This window comes from Eschrichtius robustus, chromosome 6, assembly GCF_028021215.1.
Source record: "Eschrichtius robustus isolate mEscRob2 chromosome 6, mEscRob2.pri, whole genome shotgun sequence".
NCBI lineage: Eukaryota > Metazoa > Chordata > Mammalia > Artiodactyla > Eschrichtiidae > Eschrichtius > Eschrichtius robustus.
This window is the reverse complement of record NC_090829.1, coordinates 142,688,348-142,698,663: the sequence shown is the minus strand read 5'-3', so window position 1 is coordinate 142,698,663 and position 10,316 is coordinate 142,688,348. Positions and strand designations below refer to the sequence as shown.

Below are 10,316 nucleotides of genomic sequence, written 5' to 3'. Positions count from 1 at the left end.
GACGGCGTCATATTGGAAGAGCAGGCTTGGGTTCTGCTGGTGCACTCAGTCTGCAGGTGGGGCCTTGAGACCACACAGGGAGTGCTGAGGTTCGAATCAGCGTGGGTTTTTAGGGCGCCCCTCCCCCAGCCTGCCGAGCCATGGCATATTGCACAAGTGACTTGACCAGGGCCACCTCTGATCCAGGTACAAGCGCCACCCAGCAGGGAGATTGCAGCCCCTTGGCGATCTCCTGCCCACCACACACTGGGGCAGTGGCCTGCAGGAAACGGAGATGGATGGACTTCCCCCTCCCAACTCCGGTGGGGCACGGCCTTTGGTCCAGTGGAGGGTGGTGGACGTGGGCCACTGGTGCTTCCCTGAGTCACACACACTCACCCTGGACTATTCCTGTGACCAAGGGAGCATGACATTAAATAGCAAATAAAAAACCCACCACGACAGGGTGGGAGAGACTGAGAAAGAAAGGGAAAAGCTTTATATTTTAGCACCTTAAATGGTGCCTTTTTCCTTTTTGTAAAAGCAGCCCCCCGCCGCCATTTTCATTCTGCACTGGACCCTTCAAATTATGTAACAGGCCCTGCTCCCAAACTCAGTAATAACCATAGCCATCCTTTATCACAGTGACCAACATGCTTAGGAATATGTCATCGGATCTTCACAACCATATGCCTCAGGAACCTTGATAATTTCCATTCTATATGAGGATGAGGCACAAGTAACATGCACAAGCCCTGCAGTGGGTAAGTGGTGAAGCTGAACTCTGACCCTGAGTGTGTCTGACCCCAGTGCTGGAGTGCCTGACAATTAAGGCTGAGTGGAGCCTCACAGATGGCTGGTATGCAGTTAAGAATTTGTGAATTGAATGAATGGGTGGAGGAGATGGATGCGGGAACAGAAATCACCCCATTACCTGCCTTCCTGGGCTGCGTTTAGGAAAGCCCAGAGCCTGAGCACCCTGGGCGTGCAAAGCCAGAGGACACTGGAGAGTGTGTAGGGCAGGGTTGGGCTGGCAGTCCTGAGTGGGCTGCAGCACGTGACCACCTGCAGCTGCAGAGCGATGGCGAGCCTGCAGCATCATTGGCTCAGCTGGCCCTTCCTCATACACAGGGCCTGGCCATCTTGTGCCCAACTCTGGTAAAACACCATTTTGTTTCTGCCTCACCATTTGCTTTTCCTGTTATTTTGTGAGCTGTTCTAGGTGTGCTTAATTCCTGTTTGTATTTGGAGGGGCGTGTGGAGCTTTGGCACAAGGTACCCAGTGCCCAGGAAACCCAACTTGTTCTCCATGAGACCTCCCTGCCCCCTTAAATGCTTCTCCTCAGTCTTTCATGCCTTGCCCCTGAAATTCTACCTTGGATTCTAAATTGGGTGCATTCCAGCCCTGTTGGTAGTTATTTTGCAAAGTGATGGAATATGGATGCATGCGATTTTTCAAGGTGTTATTTAGATATTATTATGACTTCAATGACCATACAGAACATTCAGGAAATGTTGTCATATTGGCTTTTCACAGTAATGTGGATGGGTTATATGTTTGGAATTACTCAAATTATCAGCAATTTTAATCAGGTTTTTTTTTTTTTTTTTTTTTTTGCACCATTCAGAGAGCAAAATTAGAATTGCCTATGTTTGCAGTCTACCATGTATTTGAGATAATTAAAAATTAGCCCGTGAAACCATAGAGATCTTTATAGTAACAGCAGGATTTGGAAGTTGCATTTCTCTCTAGGCAAATGAACTGGACTTTTATGACAGTAAATACGAAAGCTAAATTCAGCTGCACATTTTATTAAAACTGCTGCCCTTTCCTGGTCACCTCTGCTTATCTGGCAGCCTTCTAGAATAGTCACCCCTGGCCATAATCTTATTAGCAACTGGCAAGAAAATAACTAAAAATAATAATGGGCTGTTGAAATGATTATTTAAACCTTGAAGAAATGCATCCCGATGACTGTGCGTGGCTGTGAGGTGCCTGCGCTCTCTCCGGTCCTGCCTCCAGTTCGGTTCCACTTCTCGGCTGCTGCTTTAAGACTGCAGAGCGCCCCAGCGGCCAGAGGCAGGGGAGGGGGTCCCCGCTCGCCTCCGCTCCGCTCGCCCGCCCGCCCGCCCGCCCGCCTCCCAGCCAGGGAAGGTTAGCGAGGGATCAATGTGATCCGGGCCGCAGGAGAGGAAAGATGAGCCCGCCCGCCCGCCTGCTGCCTGGATGCGGAGGCTGAGGGCCGACGCGCGGGAGGCCGCTTGCTGCGCAGTCTGGGCGCCGGGCGCCCGGCATGAGCTCACGCCCGCGTCTGCGGCTCCGTCCACCTGCCGACCTGCCGGCGGCCCGCTGAGCTGACGGCGCACCTGGGCTGCAGCCCCGCCGACCCGCTCTGGCCGCAGCGTTGGGCGCGGCGCCCGGGAGCAGGTGTGCAGGAGCGCGGCGCGCGGCGAGCGCAGCCCTCGCCCCGGAGCCCGGCTGCGCCGCGTGCCCGGGCAGCTCGGCAGCAGCGGCGGCGGCGGCGGCGGGCGGGCGGCGGCGCCCGGGCGGGTGGCGAGCGAGCGGAGCCGGGCGGAGCGCGGGGGGCGAGGCCGGCGCGGCGCTCGCGGGAGGCCGGGGTGCAGCAGGGGCATGTGGATACTGGCTCTCTCCTTGTTCCAGAGCTTCGCGAATGGTGAGCCTTTCGGTTTGAGATGAATTTCATTTCTTGTATTGACCGGAGTGTGGGGGGACTGGATGCACGGTTGAAGTCTTTCCCTTTTCCTCGTCCATCTGGGTTGAAATTTGCAGGCTTTTATTTTTTAAAAATCTTATTTATATTTCTTCGGGGAGGAGAGGAGGCAGTGAAGAGAGGAAGGGTGAAAAATTGCTCTGTAATCATTTAAAGGCGCTTACCTAGCAAAGTGACAGCTCCGAGCTAACTCCTATACTAGATAGCTACCTCATTCAGAATAAACCGGGTTTGCTGAGAGGAAGAGAGACGGGAAGATCGCCAGTTTGACACACCACAGCCTGCAAGGGACATGACATTCCAAGTGCAGGCAGGTGGAGGGGTCAGTTAAGAGCGTCTGCCTTCAGATTCAAAGCTTTTAAAACATGTGCTTTAATTCTGCTGCAGTTCATCTCCAGCAGCAAGAAAAGCCTTTAAGAAAGATCTGTCCTTCTACCACCACCACCCCCCTTCTTGGTACTACAGAATCCCCACAGTCATTTATGTAAAAATATGCACCGTAGGCACTGATAAGCATTACATCATCTGAAATGTTGACAGATTCTTTAAAACACCTGTATACTTGTAAAAATGAAATCAGTGACTATTGCAAATAGCATTCCTTTCCTCATGTCCATCCAATATTATATCTTGAAATGCTTTCTTCCTGGGTATTTGAAAAGCCATTGCTCTTGACTGAGTCAGATCCAATTAGTAAGTGTGACTGCACCTTCGGTTGCCTGTCACCGCGTAAATATGAACTCGCATGTATGAATGGCTTCCTCTCATCTGGGAATGAGAGGAAATTGTCATCATTTGGCATTGCCTGGGAGTAGCTACAGCTTGAATTCCCATTTCAAATTTCGGAACACAAATCTGCATAAAATGTATGACTTGCTGACAGTTAAAATTAAACCATTAAGCAGAATCCCCTACCCAGGAGGGAGGGAGAGGGAGAGAGAGAAAGGAAGGAAATCTAGCCCTTATGAGAAAATACCAGAAGCCAAGGGGAGGCTGTAAGATTTTCCTGGAAGATGCACAGGGCAGCTCTGAGTGTTAGCTGCACAGAGGTGCATTTTCTTTGCCTACCAAGATAGTACTTAAAGAATCAACACACCGACAGGCCAGAGGAAATGCATAAACTTTGTAAAATTAAAAAAAAAAAAAAGATGACTAAGGAAAGGTAACACTGCAAGAAGGAAATCCTGAAATTAACATTAAAATGATACTTTGCTCTCTAATATAACCTAAAGTAAAGTGTTCAAAACTTTCATTTTGAGATTTCCTAGCAGGAAAGAATTGCAACAAGTTCTGACATGACACCCATCTTTCCCAGAGGGCACTATACCTCTTCTGCAGCCTCGCGGGAATTTACCTTGGGGGATAGATCTGCTTTAGCTAATGTGTGGTGATGCATCAGGAAAGTCGGCCCTTTATGCTGCTTTTCTAACGTGAACTCAGAGAAAATGTAAAAATGCTCACATACGTGTTCCAGCGCCACAAAGCATTGATGGCCTGTCTCACCTGTCAGGGCGTACATCTCTGGGCTTCTCAGAAGGGCCTGGGTTATGGGATGAAACGTAATTTCCACCCTATTGGGAAGTACGTATTTCAGGATGAGGAAAGAGGTTGTGCTTCTGATTGTCAGTCAGTTGGTATCTGTTTTACAGTTTCATAGTTACATATGACAGAAATAGGTCTGCTACAGTCTCTGAAACAGAGATGCTAAAATGTGTGACTATTTTTTTTTTTGAATCAGTTTTACTAAAATAATCATGATAGAGTCATATATAGTGAGAAAATTGTATAAAACCTCAAATAATCTGCTCTGTGGAAAATACGTGCAAAGGCTATGTGTGTGCATTTATACTGAGTCCTAGAGCATTATCTTCTTATACCATTTTCAGGACCCTTAAAATTGATTGATAACCACCACTATTGATACTATAATGAATACAGGTAGATTTCACAATATGAGATATAGACTGTACATGCAAATGAATATTTTACTTTGCTGTATTACATGTTCTGATCCTATCTACCATAAGGATATGGAATCTCATGTAAAAATGGCCCTCTCTTTATATGATGAAGCATTAAAAAAAAAAAAAAGGCCTGACTGTAGAGCTTTGGATTCTTTTCATTTGTGGGGGGAACTGGCTTTAAAGAGTTTTCAAGGAATGATGTTCAGTGCATACTGTGGAAAGGATCATAAAATAGATAGTCATGTCAAAATAAAATAAGAGTCCACTTTGGAATGATGCCTGTTTATAGGACCATATTTCAAAAATGTGAAATTAAATGGTTCTTACCTATCTGAATGAGACTTGAAGAAAATTGAGAGTTTTTTTTTCAATAATGTCATATTTTGGTCTACCTTAATTTTGAAAAATTCCTGAATGTATGTGATAAAAAATCTATGAATTCTAAAACTGACTACTGCTAGGCCTGAAACATCAAAACGTCTGACATGATTAAAAATACATAATTGTAAAAGATTATGCAGTTTGATATTTTGGGGTACTCATAAAATAAGAAGCCCACAATGTATCTGCATTTTAACAGTAGACAACAGCGTTTTTCCTACTGATGTAATGTCATGTACATTTATTTCTTAATGAAAGCATGGTTGCTGGACAGGCTGCAGACAGTATTCAGGGTAAAACATAGAAGTCAGAGAACAGTCCCTTCATGGGTTAAATCCTTGAATGAATTACCTCACCTGATCAGGTGGAGTCATCATGTTTTAAAGCAGTCAACTTGTCCTGCAATGTTCTGGAAGTACTCTCAGGGAGCTTCAGTTACTGTGCAAGGGAATGGGGGTCCCTATATGTGCAGATACGTCTCACAACCTTTCCTTGGGATGGGATCACACTGCACTGTGTTTTATCACAATTTCTTTTGACTTTAACTCTGATGAGAATACTCTAGTTTACAATTCTTGTTAAAAGCATAGGTGGGCCTAATAAGCCGATTTATTCTATATAATACATTTTTGCTAGTATCCTTGATTTCTGTTGTTATGTACACATAGGTCCCTGACATCATCCTTTCCTGAGCCATGCAATTCTGGGCTTTGCCGCTTTGCCATTTTCAGGGAGCTTGTGGAGCTTAGAGAGGGTGGGTGTTGGGAGAGAGAAGGGTGCTTGTCAAAAAGAAAGTGGGCTGTGCAGCACCTTTCTGCATCCCCTGTCATCTCCACAGGGAATTACATACCGCAAACTTAACATTTTATTTAAATTTAGGAGCAGACATTTATGAGTGCAAATGCAGCTTCAGGGTTTTAAGGTGATCTTTATTTAATTCATGTAAATATGTGGAAGTAAAAAAAATGTTATCAGGTGAGTAATTCCAGGGCTTGCTCCCCACTTCTCCCTCTCCTATTTTTATTAAGGAGATTTAAATTCCACCCCAGAATTATAGGGTTCATAAAAATTTTCTAGGTCTCTTAAGCTTGGGTGCCCCTACAAGATGCCCTGTGTAGGAAAACAAAATGCCATGCAGACCTTTATTAAATGCCAGCCGATCCTTCTCCACTTCTTACTCTCTCCTGAATGCCACTTTGGTGTGACTGCAGTTTGTTGCTGTGAATCAGTGACTCACTGGGCAGAACTGGTCCAGTACAGCACGCTGATAGGGGAAAAATATTGTGACCAAGAAAAAAAAAAAAAAAAAAGCCAATCTAAATCCCTGATTCCTGGACCTCCATGTAGCTGTCAAAGTGTTTTATCACTGATGTGTCTGGGATGAGATGCAATGAGTATTTCATAAAGAGACTCAATGCAATGGGCATTGAAACTCCATGTAAAGGAGAGAGAGAAAAACCCAGGGAAGGTCATTTTATAAAAACCTAAGAACACTGAAGGAGACTGGAAATTTATGTTTGAAAAATAAAACGATGGATTTCTCAGTGGATGCACTTACAAAACTATGGCATCCAAATTTCACAAAATTAGCTGAATCCTACGGCTGAGATTATGAATGCGCCTCATAAATAATTAACAGGCAGTGGAAATGATACAGTTAGCATTAGGTAGGGCAGAGCAGTCGGCAGCGCTTCCAGAGGCGAGCACTCCCGCGTTCTGGGTCCCTTGGGTGTTTGGCGGGGCGGCCGGAGGTCCCGGGCGTTCGCAGGAGGGCGCTGTGTCTGGGCATTTTCTTGGCGCTGCGCTGCCGCGCACGCTGGCTCCCGGGACCAGCTCCATCGGCGGCCTGGGAGATGGTGAGGCGGTGCTACCTTCATGTCAGTTGTGTCCCTGCCACAGGACACTAGTGGGCGGCAAACCTCACAAGACTGGTGCAGCCAGCCTTCAGCGGGCCGACGAAGTCGCCGCCTCCGAGCAGCGGTGCTCTGCGCGGCGCGGCGGCCGGAGGCTCTCCTCCCCGCGGCTTCTCAAGTTCGGCGGGCCCAGCCTCCCGGGTCCCGGAGTTCAGCCCAACAGGAGCCACGAATGCAAAGGCTACGGCCGGCGAGGCAGGGTCCGCCGTCTTTGTTTCCAGTTTTCCCCAGGAGGCCGGTGCTCCCAGCAATCTGTTGCAATCTCGAAGGTGCAGAGAAAGGGAAAGGCGGTGTCCGGGGCTGGTGGGCCCGCGGACCGTGCGTTTGCATCCCGCCTTCCCTTCCCACTGGCTGGGGAGCCCGGCCCCGCGGGCGCCTCCTCTCGGCGGAGGTGGCTGCTCGGAAGCAGCCCCGCGCCTGATTGGCTGACCTTCCAATGTCATTGCGGGAGGCCCAGCCCGCTTCGCCGCCGCTGCCGGGGACGGGGGCGAGGCGGCCGCGCCGCTCCTCTGCGCTCCGCCGTCCATCCCCGCGGCCCAGGACCTCCTCCTGCTCCCCCGGACAAACCGAGCAGCACCTGTTCGCCTGGACCAGGTGTTAATCCTTCACATTGCCACAGAGCCGGGCACAGAATTTCTCATTTTAAATTCTCATCTTCTCCTGCCCCTCCCCCCATATTTATTCCTTTTTTTTTTGTTTCATGGTTTGAAAATATGAAAACACTCAAAAGTTGCATTTCCCTTGTTGGATTTATGGGTTAAGATGAGGCAGGGGGAATGGAAGGTTGCAGCAGCCCGACTTGTACCCACTGTGCAGCTCTGAATTCCTCGGCCGGTGGCACAGCGTCCACCCAGGCGGCAGGAGGGCAGGTGCGGATAACCAGTTTTGGGTTCAGAGGTTAGACAGCTTCTGATCGGGATGTTCGGAAGGACTGGATTCAGAGACCTGCTCGCCCCAAATTAGATTCCTGCATTATCTGGTTGCCTAAAACCTTGGCCATTTCCTTGACAGTGTCTAGAGTAATCTGTAACTCTGTTTATTTGGCGCCTGTTTGGCTAGTGACTGCCTCCCTTACTGGATGGCAGGGTCCGAAGGTGAGGCTCCTGCCATGCCAGGGTGTGTCCTTCGCACAGAGCAAAGTGCATGCAGGGCAGGTGGAAACAGATGTTCACTGACTGACAGAAAGAAGGGACAGGATGATGGGCAGAGCCTTCCTCCCCTCCTTCGCCCCCTCCTCTCTCCCATCTGCCCCTGTCTCCTGCCTCTGTGTTATCCTTCCTTGCCGGGTTAGCTTCTTGTCTGCCCCATCTCTCATTCTACTGTATAAACCATTGCGAGAAACGCACGTAAGCAGCAGTGTGCATTCCTTGGCCGCTGCCATCTTGTCTGATGCACTGACTCCATGGCTGTAGAAATGCTCATTTTCTAGAAATGCTTCTGGGGGCATTTTCTTCTCTTTTGCAAAATGGATTCACATTTGGAATATGTGATGGGACTTCATCACAGTTACATAACAATGCTATAATTGCTTTAGGTGTTCTTTGTGACTTGGATTGGGTCAAATGTCACAGGAAATAAGTTAATAAATGCATTGGACCCCTTGTTCTCAAGTGTACGCTGCTAACTGGCACGATTTGAAAATCCTATACAAGGTATAACACCCTGTCGCGTTCTGAAAGCCAGTCAGAAACATCACACCAACACATAAGGTTCCCTAGGGGTTCCTGGGAATTCATTTCTTCATCAAAGAGCCTCCAAGGATATCACAACGAAGCTCAGTTTCTTAGGCCTTAATCATCTTTAAAAAATCATATTAATATTTTCTTAAACATTCTATTGATTTATGAGTGTCTGTCTCATCATTATCTTTTTTTCTTATTTTCCAGCAGAACCAATTGTAAAAGTTGGTTCCTTCGTCCAAGTAGCATGAAAGGCATATGTTTTACCATTAAAATTGTGATTTGTATCAAATACGAGAATCGAATTAGGTGTCTTGGAGCTTACAGTATTTATCATCGTTTGATTTTTGGAGATCTGTCTTTATTCTATATTATCAGTACTTATTATTTAAAAAAAATAATTCACTTGGGTTAATTTTTGGTCTTCAAGCCCCCTGGGTTATGGAAATACATATCACGGTGGAACAGAGAGGGATGAATGGAGCTGACCAGATAGATGATGAGATAAGAAGAAGGAAAGAGGCTACTACGTAGGGAGACAGAATGACAGGGATTAATGAATCTTGCCTGCATCCCTATTTAAGTTATTTTTACGCAGAAGACAGTGAGTAAGATTTAAGAGTGAGCAAGCAGTCCTATTTATAGAAAGCCGTTTTTAAATGCAGCGGCTGGGAAAGCGAAAAAATTGAAAACGTGAGATCACCTCCATACGAAATGCTGGCTTCCCCTACCTCCCCAGGACCATGGAGATTTTTTTTTTTTTTGGAGGAGAATAAAAGCATAACAGCCCTTGAGGAAATATTGAGAAATCGCTTTGAACTCTGCAGAGTATTCTTGAAATGCTCTCAGGGCTTAAGTCCATGTCAGACTTGGGAGGTGAGGGTGCGGAGCCAATAGCTGAATTATTTGGAAACTGAGCTTCGGTAGGTCTGAACAGAGGAATGAAGTGAAGGGAGCATGTTGAACTTGCAGGGCTGCCACAGATATTTACTTGGCAGTAAGCATTGTCTTTCCTGAAGATGCTCAACAGCACAGAGTGGGAGGGTGAATCTGCATGCATGTTTGAAGTAGAGCAATTACTAAGTGTTCACATTTAGGATCTTGTGATTATTATAGGTTCCTCTATATTAATCAGTTATTAAATTTTGGAGATTTAAAAAATTGTGGCATATACTCTTCTAATTGGCCAGTCCAGGCTGCTTGATTGACGTTAAATGTTCCTGGACAAAAGAAAAATAAACATACTTGCTCTTAGGAATGAAATAGTCTTCTTTCCTAGGACTGCGTTTATTCAGTGTAACATTTTGGTTTTACTGGCCCCAAGTGCACCTTATTTTCTGTTAAGGGTAGAATCCTTGAATTTGTATGGAAATGCTGCTGGTGTACAGGTTGCACATCTGAACAATAGCCAGACCAACCCCAAAGTATGATGCTGTGCAAAGCATTTTCCTTTTATCTTGTGAAGAACCATCTATGCAATGGGTTGTTTTGTAGCCAGTCTCCTTAGACTGTGGAACAGGCAGGTTTGATGAGGTGGTGGAAGGAGATTTGAACTAATTTATTGCAGAGTTTGATTCATATGAGCCTTGCCTCTTTTAATATGAAAATGATGAACCAGGAAGCAGTTTTAAGCTTGGCTTTACACAAAACTTAAGCCATTCGTCTTGG

The 10,316-nt window shown here is 46.6% G+C and overlaps 1 protein-coding gene across 1 annotated transcript in view; it reads left to right on the top strand.

Moving 5' to 3' along the window:
• Window positions 1-1,950: 1,950 nt before the first annotated feature.
• Window positions 1,951-10,316, top strand: part of DSCAM (DS cell adhesion molecule) — a 738,451-nt gene continuing 730,085 nt past the window's right edge. The window contains exons 1-2 of the mRNA XM_068545703.1: window positions 1,951-2,134; window positions 2,358-2,654. Coding sequence (XP_068401804.1) covers window positions 1,951-2,134; window positions 2,358-2,654 — 481 coding nt within the window. The remainder of the gene's footprint in view (window positions 2,135-2,357; window positions 2,655-10,316) is intronic.